Below are 19,399 nucleotides of genomic sequence, written 5' to 3'. Positions count from 1 at the left end.
TAAGGACCTAATGATTCTAATAAGGGCTATAACATAGTTTATTTAGTTAAACAAAAAAGTATCCACCGATTTACAGACGTCTCTTTCCCCATGTTAGTCAATGGGAAAAAGTTGTTTTGGGCCGGGTGACGTCACGGACTGATACGGAAATTGCAGTACCGCCGTTTGGACACAACGAATGTTGGGCACAGAGTCCGGCGCACTTCCTGGGGGCTTGGTTGAACCGCGTCCATCACAATGGGGACTGAGCCTCAGGACATGAGCTGTACCACGGGAGCTATTCTGCAGTGTCTATAAAGTGCTACTCCACTTGCTTTTCACACCAAGTTGCGTTTGCTACTCAGTGAATACAGAAGGCTTCTGTTGCTCTAGATGAGTTTTTGGTACATCATTAATAACCCTGGTGATGTCATCGTGACCTCAGATTTATCACGGTAAACACACACTGAAAGACATGGCTTGTTTCAAAAATACTGTGATGGACCGAGAACATATCTGCTCATGAGTGGCACGCTTTTATCAAGTGTCACCGAGTGCCAGTTATGACTCTCTGCACCCAGATGCACGAGATCACTGTATGATTATGATTCAGAAAATGACTGGACCCCGTCAAAAACACACACTACAGTATTGATGGATAAAATAAAATAGACTCCTAATTTAAAGTCTCACACACATCACTATCAGTCGGTTGGAAAGACACACATTCAGATTTCTTAAAGTGCTCCGTTTATTTTAGTTTATGCCTTCTCCGTCGCTGCCCCCTCTCACAATGTTCAAATCACAAATCAAAACTCATCTTTTCGGAACTGCTTTTAATCTGTAATTAATGTTGTGTTTTATATATTTTTACAAGTGTGTTGATTTAAATATGTTTTTATGAATTTTGAAGTTTCTTTGAATTTACAGAGAAGCGCTGTGTATAAATAAAATGCATTATTATTATTCAATTTATGGCGGAGTAAGACATTTCACAAACATTCTTCAATCATCCTATTATTAATTTTTTGACATTTGACGAATAATTTCTGTTTTCTTACAGATTCTTTTTTCGTCATGTAGCAAGTATGTTTTCAGAAGAGGTTAAAATCATACATTTAATAAAAAATGTATTTATTTGTTCATGGCACAGGAGGTGTACAGTAGTAGTATAAATATACATTTTACCAATTCATTCTGGTTTAAAGTAAACAAAGCTTTTCTTTAATTAACGGAGATTAGAAGCTGTTTCAACAATAAGGAGAGGGATGGTCCTCTCCTGTCGGACTGAGAGAGATAACATCAGCTCATGGAGGTAAAGGACTCGCTGAGCGATTAGATTGCAAACTTTAGTCTTAGTTATCTCAATGGGTCTCAAACAGTTTGGTCATCTATGTAAACAAATATTTCCATCTATTTAATATAGTTGTTCAAAATAAGTTAAGAAATCCTTCCAATGTCAGTAAAAAATAAAAAACACAGTTTGAAAGGGGAGTGATTAGTAAAATATGCATACATTAAAAAAAGAATGCAGACTAGGTAAGATAAAGATAGGAGAGAGGAGTTTATCAATTATGTGTTATTGGTTGTGAGCATATTCTAATGGTTTTTTGATTATTGAAATATATACAGTTCTGTTTCATATGAGTGTTGAGAACTGTATCCATAAATCTCTTAATTTGTGCACCAGATGGATGCTTTAACTTCAATTTAAAGAAAAAAATCTTCCCGGGATTCATTCCCCCGGACCCCCCTGGAGGATGTGAGGTCATCACAAATAAAACAGGTTCACATGGATAGGATACTAGATAAGTTTGCGCACTCATTATATACACTACACCTTTTTCTTGGATCTTTTTACACCATAGTCCCTATATATATATTTGTAGAAAGGCAGGAAATGGAATTAAATCAAGAACAATGTTTCATTGCGGAGGACCCCCTGTTTTGTGTCCCCCCCCCCCCACTTCTCAAACCAAAGTTACACCCTTGGACACATCTGATAACTTACTGTTATTTTGTCAGTTTCTAAAAACACCAGCTTGATGAAGACCAGACTTTCGATAACTTTGTGTAATAAAGAGAGCTATATATGTGTGTTTAACTCCTGTTAATCAGAGTATACAGTACATGTTGTTGTCGCATTATTCTGGCAGCTGAACTGAGGCCTCCTGAGTGTCTTGTGTTGCTATCATGTGTATTAAATCACAAGCTCCAGAGCCCCGGGTCATTTCCTCCCACACAATTTTCTCCTATTATTCCTGCCTCCCCCTGAACACAGCCTTCCCCCCATTTCCTGTTCTTGGTTGGCCCCCAAATTGATCCTCAGACATATTGTTGGGACCCGCTGACCTGCAAAATGCAGTCAATGCCTCTGAGTCTTTAGCGGCTCTTGAGGAAATTAAAAAAGGTACTGAATGAACAGAGGCTGATCCAATAAGGCAATTTGAGCTGCTTTTTCAGAAGACATACAAAGGCACAGCGAGGAAAAAACAATATATGAGAGTTGTTTTTTAAAGATATACTGAGAGAAAGAAGCTATATTATGAAAGTGGACAGTCACACTTATAATCAGCTGTGAAACATGGATCATTGTATGTGGACATATCTGAGGTAGATACACCCACATTAAATCTGTTTTTTTTGTTTTTGTTGCTTCTTTCAATATGTTTTACGCTTAAACCAATTTCAAACAATATTTTCCAATTTGTTTATTTTATTTATCCCTACTTCCATTTTTGTAAAACCATCACTTTATGAATTACTTTAAGATAAAGAACAAGCATTTACATCCATAAACATTCATCTGTTCGCATCTTGCAAATTATTTATCTTTATAAAACGGACAAGTCAAATCAAGCAATCTGATTGGTTCTTAGCTGTGATATAATGAGCCTATACCACGGGTAGAATTGTGGTTACTTTTCACAACAAGTCGGTATACCTCCACGTCTGAGAAAAGCTACAACTGTTACATTACGTCCGTACATACGTCCGTTATGACGGGCCGAACCACGCCCCTTAATGACCATATACCACGGTCTGTCGTGAGATATTGCTTGATTATAAAACGGACAAGTCAAATCAAGCAATCTGATTGGTTCTTAGCCGTGATATAATGAGCGTATACCACGGTAGAATTGTAGTTACTTTTCACAACAAGTCAGTATCCCTCCGCGTCTGAGAAAAGCTACAACCGTTACAACTGTTACATTACGTCCGTACATACGTCCGTTATGACGGGCTGAACCACGCCCCTTAACTGTGATATAATGACCATATTCCACGGTCTGTCTTGAGATATTGCTTAAATATATCATATTCCATTTACTTGTATATAGACTCTTCTTGCACTATTTCTATTTTATTTGTATTGACTTGCACATTCTCTTGCACTATTTTATCTGTTTTATTTGTTTAATGTCTTATATATATATATTCACGTTGCACTGTTTGAAGAGCCTCTGACTTACATTTTTCATTGCTATATCTACACTGTAGCTAATGTTTATATGACAATAAAGCCTTGAAACTTGGCTGCATTGTTTCCAAACCAGGCGTTGTATTTCCGTATAACATTCCCATGTCATTATACTTTTCTCAAATTCCTATTGACAAATGAAGCTTCTTTTTTGTACAGTGTGTGCGAGAGCAGACAGACAGAGAAGCCTAGTGGTCCCAGGAGAGCCCCAGGGACCCAGACACAACAATAAGCTCCTTTATTTCGGGCGGAAACCGAAGACAGACGGGGAACACCCTGTGGGCTCCTCCATATCAGAATATAGGCCTGCACGGAGACACATTAACAATAAGATAAATAACATATTTACCGCACACATGTCAGACTATGCGTAGACATGACATTGACGTCCACTGCTACACAGAGAGCAGTGAGTCTCTTTAAAGCCGGCTCCTTCCTTTGTGCCGTTCTAACTCTTCCTTCGCTAAATTGAAAATGTAAACATCCAAAAATGTTCTGCAGGTGTGTGACACTATGTCAGAATAACTGAAGCGCCAGCAATAGGAGTAGACTAATCTCTTCTAGTCCAGGTGCCAGATGTTGCAAAAGAGGATCTGAAATAATATTTGATGCTCAGGTAGGTAACTGAGACAGATCTTCAAGTTTCGATTTGAACTGCACTCTCCTTCTGAGATGTTCTACACATCCATCCACCATCCTCACTTTTCAAATATGTATATATGTTCATTCAATTATTCTTATTTTAAAAGTTACTTACCTGTATATATCTTTAATTGTATTAATCTTGTGATAATATCTACTCTCCTGTTGTTCAATCTCACTCTGTTGCTGCTAAAATCCTGAAAGTTCCATTTTGTCATATCTAATCTTAGCTTACTTTCCAAATATTGTGTATATATTGCATTTATTAGTGAGTCAAAGCTCTAGGCCAGGGGTGCCCAACAGTGGCGGCGCTAGGGGGTGGCTACTTGGGCTCAAGCCCCGTATCTTTTCTGAAAAGCCCCAAATGTTTCACTGAGAAACGTCTCGTCAGTAATGTGCAGTACCGGAGTCCAACAGAGAGGCAGCAGCTGCGGGGACAGTAGCCTGCGTATTACCCCCGCTGCGAGGCTCCAGCGAGTTCCCGCCCTCGATCGCGGTCTTTGTATAAGTTTTTAAGTTAGCCTATCACCTCACCTCGCGGAGGGGGCCTCACCTAGTCGCTTATGTGGCGCAATTGGTGTAAGCGCGCCACAGTTTCTCCCCCAAAGATTGGGCAGTGGCGGCCCTGTAGGTAGATCACTTTGACTTGGTCATTTTAAAAGTAGCTCCCAAGCTGAAAAAGTGTGGGCACCCCTGCTCTAGGCTAACAAAAGAAGGCAAATCTGAGTTTGAAAATGGATGAATTTGAACGTTGTTGTTAGCTAAACAGAATTCCTAAAGTTAGGGTTATGTTCGGTTCCGCCTAAACAGCCTCTTCAAAGAAGGATTGTTCAATCAGTCATCAATCAAACGTTATTCATACAGCCCAATATCAAACTTTTGACATTTGTCTCAGTGAACTTTACACTTTGTACAGAATATGAATAAGACACCCTCTGTCCTTAGACCTTCACATCGGACAAGGAAACCCCCCTTAAGAATCCCCCACAGTTAATGGGAAGAAATGTTAGAAACCTCGACGAGAGCCACAAAGGACGGACAAACATATGTCGTGTGCAAATTAAAAAGATTTACAAGGTAGTCCAAATGCAAGTGTCTATAAATTGTTACTTCTACATGGCTTCATTAAAGTGGACCTATTATGCTATATTGGAAAAATATATTGTAGGGCCATAACAAACAGATCAGCCATTGTAGCCATGCCTCATACTGCTCAAACCCCTCTTTTGCAGCCCTGTTAGAGAAACGTGGATTTTGGGTCCTTAGCTTGAAAAAAAGAAAGAAGAGGAGGCGGAGCTAATGCCTGATCAGAATTCTACCAGAGATAAAGTTAAATTCTTTGGCTGGCCACAATAAAAGGCCACTCTGAAACGTGCAGTTTTGCTTTATGTGGGGGGGTCCGGGGGGGGTCCGAAAACCAGTCCGGTTTAACCCTAAAACATTTTTTAATGTGTCAGTGGGTGACATGTTAGGGTTAGGGTTAAACCTGACTGGTTTTCGGACCCCCCCAATAAGGCAAAAATGCACGTTTCAGAGTGGCCTTTTATTGTGGCCAGCCTAAGGCACATCTGTGAAATAATCATGCTGTCTAATCAGCATCTTGATATGCCACACCTGTGAGGTGGGATGGATTATCTCGGCAAAGGAGAAGTGCTCACTATCACAGATTTTTTCAGATTTGTGAACAATATTTGAGAGAAATGGTTATTTTGTGTATATAGAAAATGTTTTAGATCTTTGAGTTCATCTCATGAAAAATGGGAGCAAAAACAAAAGTGTTGCGTTTATATTTTTGTTCAGTGTAATTCCTAAACTTCTAACAGATACAACATAAACCGATCCTTCAGCCTCATATGAGCTCTCAGACACATTCAAAATTAAACTGTCATCGCTGTCTGAGCTTGCTGCTGTGTGCGCCATCGTGCGTTTACATGCAGAGGCTGGGATCCTGAACGGTGCAGCTGGAGCGCTGTGCCCGCAATGACGTCACACATAATTTGGCGGGACTTGAAGAATCCCCGAGAAGATCCAGGAAATGGTCAACATTGAAGGGCAGATTAATGGTTATCAAAGTACAAATATCCAAAATCAGTTCAGTTACGGTTTTCAAGGGGACAATATTTACTCAAATTGATGGGTTTGGATGATGGGGGAAACTCGTGTCACAGGCTCCTTAAGTAAGGGATGTGCAGCGAGGCGGTCATTAGTGAAAAAAGAACACCCGACCGGGTTGTTGATTTATCTTCTTAGCAACGGTCATTTATTTGCTCAGCAGCGGTGCGTTATCGAGTATTAACAACCTCTGAAACGTCCAAATTGACCAATCAGGATGGTATCTAATTAAGCCGTGTAATAACAGATATTAAGACACCTGATAGAAAGATATAACATCAAAAAGATATGTTCTGTTTTTCAATTGAACACAGTTTTCTAATCATGAGCTTCTACCAAACAAGCCTATTGCATTAAGGACACTTTATTGGATAAACTCAATGACATAAAGGATATGGTTAGCTTTAAAAACACCACTATAAACTAACTGACAGTCTCCCCAGGGGAACTTTTATTGGTATAACAAACTTCAATCAATGGCTAAAGATGGCTCAATGAAGTTGATCTAAGGACATCACATTTTAAAGTCAACAAAAAAAACACATGAGAAAGTACAGAAGCACAGTAAATCCCCAAACACAAACACGCCATTCATAGAAAGAAGAGCGGATCATTGTTCCATCTCAGGCGCTTTTTATTGGCAGACCAAAAGCTGTGGTGACATGCCTTCAGGGGAAGTGGCTCCGTACAAGTTTATTAGCTGTGGCAAACTGAGATTTTGCTACCGTGCAACCTAATTTGTTTTAAAAATTAAAACAGCCTTACATTTCTGTTAACCCAGACCATAGCAAAGGAAGCACAAACAGAGGGCTAATGGTAATCTGCTTCTAAAATGTCCAGACATACTGTATAAACTACGTATCTGTCCAATACAAAGTGTCCAGCGTCCTACAAAACTTCAAAATCGACCCAAAATTCATCAAAATCAGCCCTCTCCAGGAGTACAAATATGGAAATGTTCGGGTTAGAACTACAATTTCTGATCATAAAACATGTTAGAAATTGATTAAGCAGCCTCAACATTGTTTGCATAGGTTATAATGCTAATTAATGCAATGTATGCTAATGTAAAATAGCCCTATGTGCTTGGGACCCGTACTATACATTTCTAAAATAAAAAAAGGGGTACTTACAGGCAAGTATATTATATAAATTGAGGTTTATACATAGTCATTCTGGGACCGTGGCTATCTACTACGAACTATAATCTGGCCTATAGAGGGTTGTTTATAAAGGAGGACAGTTTAGGAGGTCCCCAGAAAGATTAGGTGTCCTCCTCTGGGAACAGCAGTAGTAGAAAATATTTCTGACCTAAACTGTTAGACCAACAGATGGACTGACACACATCGTTGGACTCCAGGGATACAGCAGCAAGGCAGCGAACAAATACATCCGATAATATTAAGATCAACAAATGCATTGTGCTGAAAGACCCTTTACCTGATAAAAAAATGTACATGTTGGGAACTACATATATTCTGGTTCCTTCTGAGAGTGACGCGTTCAGAAGAATATCATTCCCATGTCTGAGTACAAGTAAAGAGATGCGGTTAGCCGATAGCTTAGCATTAATGATAGCTTAGCATGAATGCCTGACTAAGTTAATCGTAGATGGTACGGATGTCTTTGATATTGTATATTGGCATTGTTCCCCAAAAACATCAAACCATTCTTTAAGGTTATTTATCTCAGAAGTTTGGATTTGTTTGAGCTAATTAAAAATGACTTTGTAATCTAAAATACATAATCTTTCAAGCTAGCATACCTCTCAACCACCCAAAACACACTGCACTAGTTTCCAGATATAGTACTGTGCATTGCAGACATTGATAACAAGTATCCTGTCTGTTGATTTTCATACGAACAAGAAGATACATTTACTTAAAGATATCGTTAGCAACATGGCAACCGCTAGCAGCCTGGCTAACGTTACTTTGTGAAAAGAAGGAGTTTAGCTGTGCTGGCGTTGGCCATGTGGGAGAAATTAAGAGTTTTCTCTCTCCGTTAACACTACAGAGCCTCCATGTTTATTTTAAGCATTTCATTTTCCCAGCGAGATTGTGACTCGGAGGCAGACAGGGAAGGAGAAGCTAACAGGGAACCAAGCTAAACGTTGATGGTGTCATTCAGCATGATAAGTTGCAGCAAAGAATGTGTCACTTTAATTATACATAACTAACATTTATTTTGTTTATTCTTAGTATCTTTAATATGTTCTTAAGTACAGTGCTTGCTGGAATGTAGGTCTGCATGAATCCTGGAGAACACACAGCGCTGTGGGTGTAGCGATGGTATTGCATTTATTAGTAAGTCAAAGCTCTATAGCAAAAAAACAAATCCCAGTTTGTAGGTGGACTGGTTTGAATGTTGTCGTTAGCTAAACAGCATTTCTAAGCAGCACCACCTAAATAGCCTCTTCAAAAAAGGATCGTTCAATCAATCAATAGTATTATGTTTTATTTTAGTATCTTTAAAGGTCACCTATTATGCAAAATCCACTTTTTCATGTCTCTTCTACATCAACATGTGTCCCCTCTTCTTCATGTCTCTTCTACATCAACATGTGTCCCCTCTTCTTCATGTCTCTTCTACATCAACATGTGTCCCCTCTTCTTTATGTCTCTTCTACATCAACATGTGTCCCCTCTTCTTCATGTCTCTTCTACATCAACATGTGTCCCCTCTTCTTCATGTCTCTTCTACATCAACATGTGTCCCCTCTTCTCCATGTCTCTTCTACATCAACATGTGTCCCCTCTTCTTCATGTCTCTTCTACATCAACATGTGTCCCCTCTTCTTTATGTCTCTTCTACATCAACATGTGTCCCCTCTTCTTCATGTCTCTTCTACATCAACATGTGTCCCCTCTTCTTTATGTCTCTTCTACATCAACATGTGTCCCCTCTTCTTCATGTCTCTTCTACATCAACATGTGTCCCCTCTTCTTCATGTCTCTTCTACATCAACATGTGTCCCCTCTTCTCCATGTCTCTTCTAGATCAACATGTGTCCCCTCTTCTTCATGTCTCTTCTACATCAACATGTGTCCCCTCTTCTTCATGTCTCTTCTACATCAACATGTGTCCCCTCTTCTCCATGTCTCTTCTACATCAACATGTGTCCCCTCTTCTTTATGTCTCTTCTACATCAACATGTGTCCCCTCTTCTTCATGTCTCTTCTACATCAACATGTGTCCCCTCTTCTCCATGTCTCTTCTACATCAACATGTGTCCCCTCTTCTTCATGTCTCTACATCAACATGTGTCCCCTCTTCTCCCTGGCTCTTCTACATCAACATGTGTCCCCTCTTCTTCATGTCTCTTCTACATCAACATGTGTCCCCTCTTCTTTATGTCTCTTCTACATCAACATGTGTCCCCTCTTCTTCATGTCTCTTCTACATCAACATGTGTCCCCTCTTCTTCATGTCTCTTCTACATCAACATGTGTCCCCTCTTCTTCATGTCTCTTCTACATCAACATGTGTCCCCTCTTCTTCATGTCTCTTCTACATCAACATGTGTCCCCTCTTCTTCATGTCTCTTCTACATCAACATGTGTCCCCTCTTCTTTATGTCTCTTCTACATCAACATGTGTCCCCTCTTCTTCATGTCTCTACATCAACATGTGTCCCCTCTTCTCCCTGTCTCTTCTACATCAACATGTGTCCCCTCTTCTTCATGTCTCTTCTACATCAACATGTGTCCCCTCTTCTTCATGTCTCTTCTACATCAACATGTGTCCCCTCTTCTTCATGTCTCTTCTACATCAACATTTGTCCCCTCTTCTTCATGTCTCTTCTACATCAACATGTGTCCCCTCTGTGGAAAGAGACTCTGAAAGTTTCAGGAACAAAGATTCTCTCTCTTTTTGATCCATTTCTATAAAAACCTGTCTGAAAATGAGCTGATCAGATTTTGGCCACTTTATGATGTCATAACGATTTTTTGTCTTGTGTAACGATTAGCCAATCAGCAACCAAGGTAACCCCCCCCTCTTTGTAACCAAATGTCTCTCAGAGGGGCGTGGGGAGGGGCTCCTTATTTTCATCTAAAGTAACAGACAGAGAATCAGCACTATGGAAACAGGGCTGAAACAGAGGGGATTATGGGTAATGCTGCAATGATCTGTTTGGTGTTTCAGCCAATCAGAGACAGGTTCTGTATATATCTGAGAGCGATAATATATTGATGAAAAACAGTACAATAGGGGCCCTTTAATATGATCTTAAATACAGTGTTTGCTGGAATGTATGTGTGCCTGTAGCCTGGAGAACACACAGCGCTGTGGGTGTAGCGGTGGTACCGTGCAGCAGTCAGTAAGATGACACCAGTCTGTTTTTCCTCTTGTGAGTTCAGAGTGCTTTCACAGACAACCAGAGTCTCTCACACACACAAAGACATGACTGCCTACAGACAGCAGCAGCTGGACGACTTACCGCTGGAGCAGTTGGAGCCCCCCCAGCCCGGCTCACACTGGCAGGTGTTGGGGGCGATGCAACGTCCGTGAACACAGCTCTCTGCACAATGAGCTGGAGGAGACAGGAAGACGGGGATCAGTACAGTCACAAAGACATCTGCATTACAAACATGTCATGCAGGGGTGAATGAAAGATGTCTTGAATCCAGAGATGGCAAAAGTACACACATCCTTTGCTCAAGTAGAAGTACAGATACTCGTGTTTAAAAATGTAATGTAAAAAGTACCGACTAAACTTCTTTACTCAAGTAAAAGTAAAGAGGCTTTGAAATGTACTTCAGTAAAAAGTACCCATAACTAGCAGCTGTTTTAAAGAGTACCTGACCTCCCTTTATATTAATAGAACAATAATGTCATTGTTAGCTAATGAATGTTTCCATGCTGAACAACGGCAACATGACAACGTTTCCATTGGTCCCTCTTCTTTAGAGAAGAGCAGGAAATGATGGATACACGGATCGTGTTCAAATCAATAGGCACGCAATGACTAAATAATAATGATCACGCCACCAAACACACATTCAGACTAAAGGAACCAGCCTGTTTGGAAAATGAGAGAAGTAGAAAGTACAGGTATTTGTGTTCAACATGTAAGAAGTAGAAAGTACAGGTATTTGAGTTCAACATGTAAGAAGTAGAAAGTACAGGTATTTGTGTTCAACATGTAAGAAGTAGAAAGTACAGGTATTTGTGTTCAACATGTAAGAAGTAGAAAGTACAGGTATTTGTGTTCAACATGTAAGAAGTAGAAAGTACAGGTATTTGGGTTCAACATGTAAGAAGTAGAAAGTACAGGTATTTGGGTTCAACATGTAAGAAGTAGAAAGTACAGGTATTTGTGTTCAACGTGTAAGAAGTAGAAAGTACAGGTATTTGTGTTCAACATGTGAGAAGTAGAAAGTACAGGTATTTGTGTTCAACATGTAAGAAGTAGAAAGTACAGGTATTTGTGTTCAACATGTAAGAAGTAGAAAGTACAGATATTTGTGTTCAACATGTAAGAAGTAGAAAGTACAGGTATTTGTGTTCAACATGTAAGAAGTAGAAAGTACAGGTATTTGAGTTCAACATGTAAGAAGTAGAAAGTACAGATATTTGAGTTCAACATGTATGAAGTAGAAAGTACAGGTATTTGTGTTCAACATGTAAGAAGTAGAAAGTACAGGTATTTGAGTTCAACATGTAAGAAGTAGAAAGTTCAGGTATTTGAGTTCAACATGTAAGAAGTAGAAAGTACAGGTATTTGTGTTCAACATGTAAGAAGTAGAAAGTACAGGTATTTGTGTTCAACATGTAAGAAGTAGAAAGTTCAGGTATTTGTGTTCAACATGTGAGAAGTAGAAAGTACAGGTATTTGTGTTCAAAATGTAAGAAGTAGAAAGTACAGGTATTAGTGTTCAACATGTAAGAAGTAGAAAGTACAGGTATTTGAGTTCAACATGTAAGAAGTAGAAAGTTCAGGTATTTGTGTTCAACATGTGAGAAGTAGAAAGTACAGGTATTTGTGTTCAACATGTGAGAAGTAGAAAGTACAGGTATTTGTGTTCAACATGTGAGAAGTAGAAAGTACAGGTATTTGTGTTCAACATGTGAGAAGTAGAAAGTACAGATATTTGTGTTCAACATGTAAGAAGTAGAAAGTACAGGTATTTGTGTTCAACATGTAAGAAGTAGAAAGTACAGGTATTTGTGTTCAACATGTGAGAAGTAGAAAGTACAGGTATTTGAGTTCAACATGTAAGAAGTAGAAAGTTCAGGTATTTGTGTTCAACATGTAAGAAGTAGAAAGTACAGGTATTTGTGTTCAACATGTAAGAAGTAGAAAGTACAGGTATTTGTGTTCAACATGTAAGAAGTAGAAAGTTCAGGTATTTGTGTTCAACATGTGAGAAGTAGAAAGTACAGGTATTTGTGTTCAAAATGTAAGAAGTAGAAAGTACAGGTATTAGTGTTCAACATGTAAGAAGTAGAAAGTACAGGTATTTGTGTTCAAAATGTAAGAAGTAGAAAGTTCAGGTATTTGTGTTCAACATGTGAGAAGTAGAAAGTACAGGTATTTGTGTTCAACATGTGAGAAGTAGAAAGTACAGGTATTTGTGTTCAAAATGTAAGAAGTCAAAGTAAAAAGTCGTCAGAAAAATAAGTAGTGGAGTAAAGTACTGATACCAGAAACATGTACTTAAGTACAGTAACAAAGTTTTTGTACTCCATTACTTCCCACCTCTGGTACAGTCACAAAGACATGTCATTTTTGTTTGTCATCTTGCAATCTACTTATTTATCTAAATAGTAATCACCGCAATAAACCGTATTTAACTTCGTCTTAATGTACAATATTTAATTTCATATTCTGTTCTTGTACATATCATATTCTATTTACATGTATATAGACTTCTTGCACTATTTTGTATTTGTATTTTATTATATACTGTATGTTGCATTGTTGGAGGAGCTCAGGTCAGAAGAATTTCATTGTCATTTCTAAACAGTAGCTTTGTGCATATGACAATAACATATTTTAATCTTTGAATTACACTTCCCTTGAACAGAGCTTACTTCCGAATTCATTGCATACAAACTTGACTTTATCCAAAATAGTATTGGACACGTTGGTTTCGAATCATGTAACTAAAGTTGTAAATAATTATTTTTGAAACTCGAAACGATGTTCATTGGAAAGTACCGGGACTGTTTTCGAAATAGCATTTTGGTTTACACTGATTTTAAAGCATTGTTTATAAAAAGCATGCTTATGAAAGTGTTGCTCTCTCTTCTCTGTTTTCATTTCTTTGCATGTGAAAATATATGACAAAAAAACCCTCTTAGCTCAGTTTTGACCCCCACCCTCTACTAAGGGAATGCTAAATGCTCCACTATGTTCACCAGCTAGTTGCTAACTAATGTAAAGAAGAACAACAACTTCAAAGCAGTTTTGGAAATTGTGATGAATAGCAGCCAGACACACTGACTCCATCCACAGCAACATTTACAGAGTTTAACGTCAATGCGATTTGATTTCCGTTACTATCAGACACCCATCTGGAAAAGCCCTGTTTCCCCAAAGATCAGTCCTAAAAAAAATTCTGCCAGAAACATGTGATATTTGCTTATACAAGAGAGCCTTTTCACTCCAAAATAAATGTCCCTGTGATCTCCGGGGTGTTATCACAGCCCTGTGCATGTATCAGACTGTGATCTCCGCCAAAGCACACTTATATTACGCCGTCCTCCATCAGAACAGCAGGCCGTGGTGAACATAATGATTTCTTATACTGTTGCCGCTCAACAACAGTTGTTGTTTTTGCCAACGGCCAGAGGGGCTTCACACCTGTTACTGCCTTCTGGCTGCTGACAGGGAGAGAGAGGGGGGGGGGGGGGGGGGACAGTAGCCTCATTGGCCACTGAAGTGACTAATATAATGACTTTTCTGACGAGTGAAAGTCATTCAGTCGTAACCTGTTTCCCACTTTCCCCATAATGTGGAGGCAGTGTGTATCCACTGTGTGCTGACTGCAGAGATGGCAAAAGTACACACATCCTTTACTCAAGGAGAAGTACAGATAGTGTTTGAAAGTAGAAGTACTGACTAAACTTCTTTACTCAAGTCAAAGTAAAGAGGCTTTGAAATGTACTTCAGTAAAAAGTACCCATAACTAGCAGCTGTTTTAAAGAGTACCTGACCTCCCTTTATATTAATAGAACAATAATGTCATCGTTAGCTAATGAATGTTTCCATGCTGAACAACGGCAACATGACAACGTTTTCATTGGTCCCTCTTCTTTAGAGAAGACCAGGAAATGATGGATACACGGATCGTGTTCAAATCAATAGGCACGCAATGACTCTAAATAATAATGATCACGCCACCAAACACACATTCAGACTAAAGGAACCAGCCTGTTTGGAAAATGAGAGAAGTAGAAAGTACAGGTATTTGTGTTCAACATGTAAGAAGTAGAAAGTACAGGTATTTGTGTTCAACATGTAAGAAGTAGAAAGTACAGGTATTTGAGTTCAACATGTAAGAAGTAGAAAGTACAGGTATTTGAGTTCAACATGTAAGAAGTAGAAAGTACAGGTATTTGTGTTCAACATGTAAGAAGTAGAAAGTACAGGTATTTGAGTTCAACATGTAAGAAGTAGAAAGTACAGGTATTTGTGTTCAACATGTAAGAAGTAGAAAGTACAGGTATTTGAGTTCAACATGTAAGAAGTAGAAAGTACAGGTATTTGTGTTCAAAATGTAAGAAGTAGAAAGTACAGGTATTTGAGTTCAACATGTAAGAAGTAGAAAGTACAGGTATTTGTGTTCAAAATGTAAGAAGTAGAAAGTACAGGTATTTGAGTTCAACATGTAAGAAGTAGAAAGTATAGGTATTTGTGTTCAACATGTAAGAAGTAGAAAGTACAGGTATTTGTGTTCAACATGTGAGAAGTAGAAAGTACAGGTATTTGTGTTCAACATGTAAGAAGTAGAAAGTACAGGTATTTGAGTTCAACATGTGAGAAGTAGAAAGTACAGGTATTTGTGTTCAACATGTAAGAAGTAGAAAGTACAGGTATTTGTGTTCAACATGTAAGAAGTAGAAAGTACAGGTATTTGTGTTCAACATGTAAGAAGTAGAAAGTACAGGTATTTGTGTTCAACATGTAAGAAGTAGAAAGTACAGGTATTTGTGTTCAAAATGTAAGAAGTAGAAAGTACAGGTATTTGGGTTCAACATGTAAGAAGTAGAAAGTACAGGTATTTGAGTTCAACATGTAAGAAGTAGAAAGTACAGGTATTTGTGTTCAACATGTAAGAAGTAGAAAGTACAGGTATTTGAGTTCAACATGTAAGAAGTAGAAAGTACAGGTATTTGAGTTCAAAAAGTGAGAAGTCAAAGTAAAAAGTCGTCAGAAAAATAAGTAGTGGAGTAAAGTGCTGATACCAGAGAAATGTACTTAAGTATAGTAACAAAGTATTTGCACTCCACTACTTCCCTCCTCTGGCTGACTGTGACTGAGAGCCATACACTACAAAAACAATTAGTATTTTTGTCTAATATCGAGTAAGAATATGTCTTTCCTCTTGATATAGGACCTAACTTAAGAAGTAACAGTGCAGGCTATTGTTTTTGGACAATGAATCTTAAGTATCTTGTTAAGCCAAAGACTCTGTTTTCAGTTTTAACGTTTATTTTTTGACATTTTAATTGGAAAATTACCATCATCAGAAAAGGTTTGAGCGTTTGAAAAATGAAATTCAAAAAAAGGTTTCCCAGCTTGAGCATTTTCCGCACTATATGACCAGACTCTTCACATCAAAGACGTAATAATTATTGTCCGTTTGTATTTTAATCATTAATTTAAAGTGACTGCTGCTGAGTGTGTGGAGAAACTCACGTGCACAGATCTCTCCGTTCTCGTTGAAGCCCGGGCAGCACTGGGACTTTCTCCGGTACATCGTCTTAGTTCCTCTCCGATAGGCTGTCCGATAGCTCACCCTGACAGGAAGTGAGGTCACACACAGGATCAGACAGTGAAGGAAGTTCTACTTAAAGTTCCCCTATTATACTGTTTTTCATCAACATATTACAGGTCTCAGATATATACAGAACCTGTCTCTGATTGGCTGAAACACCAAACAGATCATTGCAGCATTACCCATAATCCCCTCTGTTTCAGCCCTGTTTCCAAAGTGCTGATTCTCTGTCTGTTACTTTAGATGAAAATAAGGAGCCCCTCCCCACGCCCCTCTGAGAGACATTTGGTTAAAAAGAACTCAATGGTGCTCTAGGAGGAGATTCAGGTGATAAGGGGGGGGGGGGGTGACCTTGGTTGGTGATTGGCTAATGGTTACACAAGACAACACACCGTTATGACATCATAAAGTGGCCAAAATCTGATCAGCTCATTTGCAGACAGGTTTTTATAGAAATGGATCAAAAAGAGAGAGAATCTTTGTTCCTGAAACTTTCAGAGTCTCTTTCCACAGAGGGGACACATGTTGATGTAGAAGAGACATGGAGAAGAGGGGACACATGTTGATGTAGAAGAGACATGGAGAAGAGGGGACACATGTTGATGTAGAAGAGACATGAAGAAGAGGGGACACATGTTGATGTAGAAGAGACATGAAGAAGAGGGGACACATGTTGATGTAGAAGAGACATGAAGAAGAGGGGACACATGTTGATGTAGAAGAGACATGAAGAAGAGGGGACACATGTTGATGTAGAAGAGACATGAAGAAGAGGGGACACATGTTGATGTAGAAGAGACATGAAGAAGAGGGGACACATGTTGATGTAGAAGAGACATGAAGAAGAGGGGACACATGTTGATGTAGAGGAGACATGAAGAAGTGGATTTTGCACCATAGGTGACCTTTAAGTCAATTCTGTCCTGATGAAGACGCTTTGAGGCCTAAAGGAGTCCGTGTCAAATGCATAAATCATTCATCACTGCCCTCTTTCTGCTTTTTCCCTGAGATGGTTTTGAACTTTTTCACCCAGGTTCAATCAGCTGATCTCACCTCAGTGTGGTTGCTAACACACAACACCATCAGCTGACAGCATCGAGACCACAACGACTGTGTACAGTTGAAAAGTTCACCATGACTTTGAAAATATGTATTAATCTAGTGTTATATTATATATACTGTATCTCACATTGCTCAATATATACACTTGCAGTTAAACAATGTAATAACTGGCGGCTAGTTCACTATTCTATATATGTTCAGCACATTTTATAATGCTGCTACTAGTTTGTGTACCTTGGAACTGTATTTATTCCATTTTTATTTAATATTTGCTTGCATCTTTATTTAAATGTAATTCATTTTCATTTGATCTGCACTGTCCCCTTCGTTGTTGACAATTTAAGGTAACACCATTTATTTCAGATTGTTTTATACACTGAGTAGCCTCTCAATGCAGTCCAATACAACAGTACAATACACTCAGTTGTTTATAAGACTACTTTACTATTGCCCCGTTCATATTGCATTTGAGTGGTTTGATATAAAAAGGATAATGAATATAACGATACTTGTCTCTTGGAAACACGCCTCGGTTGCCTGTCTTAGTTCAACTTCATTCACACTACAGCTAGTAAGGAGGCTGCATGATAACAACAGCTTTTACGTCCGTTTATATTAAGGGAAGAGAGATTGTTCTCATTGTTAAGTTCATTTAGATGTGTGCATTAAGCATTACCATATGTTGCCTGACTCGAACAACAAGTATAACAATCACTGTGGTACGATTTGGAAAATGGTTCACAGGTGGACGGAGTATACTGTAAAGTACATAGCATGCAAAAACAATGGTATGGTCCTCTCTCACACACACACACACACACACACAGTACGGTGTGTATCAGGGCCTCACCTGTGTCGGGTGCACTTAAACCAGTTGAGGATGTCGCTGCAGCTGGTGTAATAAATCTGATCAAAGGGGTGGGCGTACGACTCCTGCACCGTCACCGAGTAACTGCAAGAGGAAGAGAGGAGAGAGTCAGGTCACCGTGTGTGTGTGTGTGTGTGTGTGTGTGTGTGTGTGTGTGTGTGTGTGTGTGTGTGTGTGTGTGTGTGTGTGTGTGTGTGTGTGTGTGTGTGTGTGTGTGTGTGTGTGTGTGTGTGTGTGTGATATTGTGAATAAAGCCTTTGAATCTTTAGTTATTTAACTGTCAGGGAAAAAGACACCTGTGAGAAAGCTCCACTGCCTCTTGTTTAAAGTGCTGCTCTCTGAATTCAAGTGTGTGTGTGTGTGTGTGTGTGTGTGTGTGTGTGTGTGTGTGTGTGTGTGTGTGTGTGTGTGTGTGTGTGTGTGTGTGTGTGTGTGTGTGTGTGTGTGTGTGTGTGTGTGTGTGTGTGTGTGTGTGTTTGTGTTTATGTCGGCAGGATTACATATCACGCCCCTCCTCATGTAAACGGTCTGCAGAGTCAAAAACCCTCAAAGTGCACCCTGTAGGGAGTAAAACTCTAACACAGAGAAGACCTGTCTAAGCTGCCCCAGAACGCCTCGTTGGGCATTTCCCTTTTTCCATTTGTTTCTTCCCGGAACCAAAATGGACCGATCCGCGGAGCTCCTCACACACCAGGACCTTTAGCGTAAATATTCAACTAACAGGGAGTCCATTGACTTGCATAGAGCTCCCTGGTTGGTAATAGACGAGTTGGGATCGCGGAGAAATGCTCTCTGCAGACCCATTCTCACAGCGTTTATAAACCTTTTTCTTTCTCAATATCAAGCCACAGTTATTGTTTTTACTTCGGCTGTGAGTGTTTGTGTGTGCTCAGGATGAGTTTTGCGCTGTCCCGCTGTATCGCCGACCCGGAAACCACACCAGTAAGCCAACTCACTGAGCAGCGAGCCTCGCAACGTCCCGACCAATCAGAGCACACTGGGCTCACAGGGAGGGGGTGGGGGCGGAGCTCTAACAAGGCGTTTAGGACAGAGAGTGAATACACATACTATACAGAGATGCTGTTTGAGAAACCAATGTGAGTTTGGAACATTGAACAATGTAAATCTATTCTAGTAGACCTCAACAATGGAATTATGATGTAGAAATGGCCATGACATGGGACCTTTAATAAAATGTTCTTGATTGATGGATCTTACATTTGATCAGATGTCAGACACTGTGAAAAAAAGCCATCTTAACCTTAACCCAAAGACATTCAGTTTACAGTAATATAGAAGGATCATTTT

General features: G+C 39.3%; 1 protein-coding gene across 1 annotated transcript in view; it reads right to left on the bottom strand.

Moving 5' to 3' along the window:
* The window catches only part of megf10 (multiple EGF-like-domains 10), a 74,657-nt gene that overhangs the window by 41,104 nt on the left and 14,154 nt on the right, over window positions 1-19,399 (bottom strand). The window contains exons 3-5 of the mRNA XM_079660178.1: window positions 18,074-18,175; window positions 16,083-16,183; window positions 10,656-10,748 (exon numbers count right to left, since the gene is read on the bottom strand). Coding sequence (XP_079516304.1) covers window positions 10,656-10,748; window positions 16,083-16,183; window positions 18,074-18,175 — 296 coding nt within the window. The remainder of the gene's footprint in view (window positions 1-10,655; window positions 10,749-16,082; window positions 16,184-18,073; window positions 18,176-19,399) is intronic.

Source organism: Notothenia rossii (genome assembly GCF_949606895.1).
Source record: "Notothenia rossii genome assembly, chromosome: 11".
NCBI classification, from domain to species: domain Eukaryota; kingdom Metazoa; phylum Chordata; class Actinopteri; order Perciformes; family Nototheniidae; genus Notothenia; species Notothenia rossii.
The sequence above is the reverse complement of the archived record's forward strand: the minus strand, read 5'-3'. Positions and strand labels throughout refer to the sequence as shown.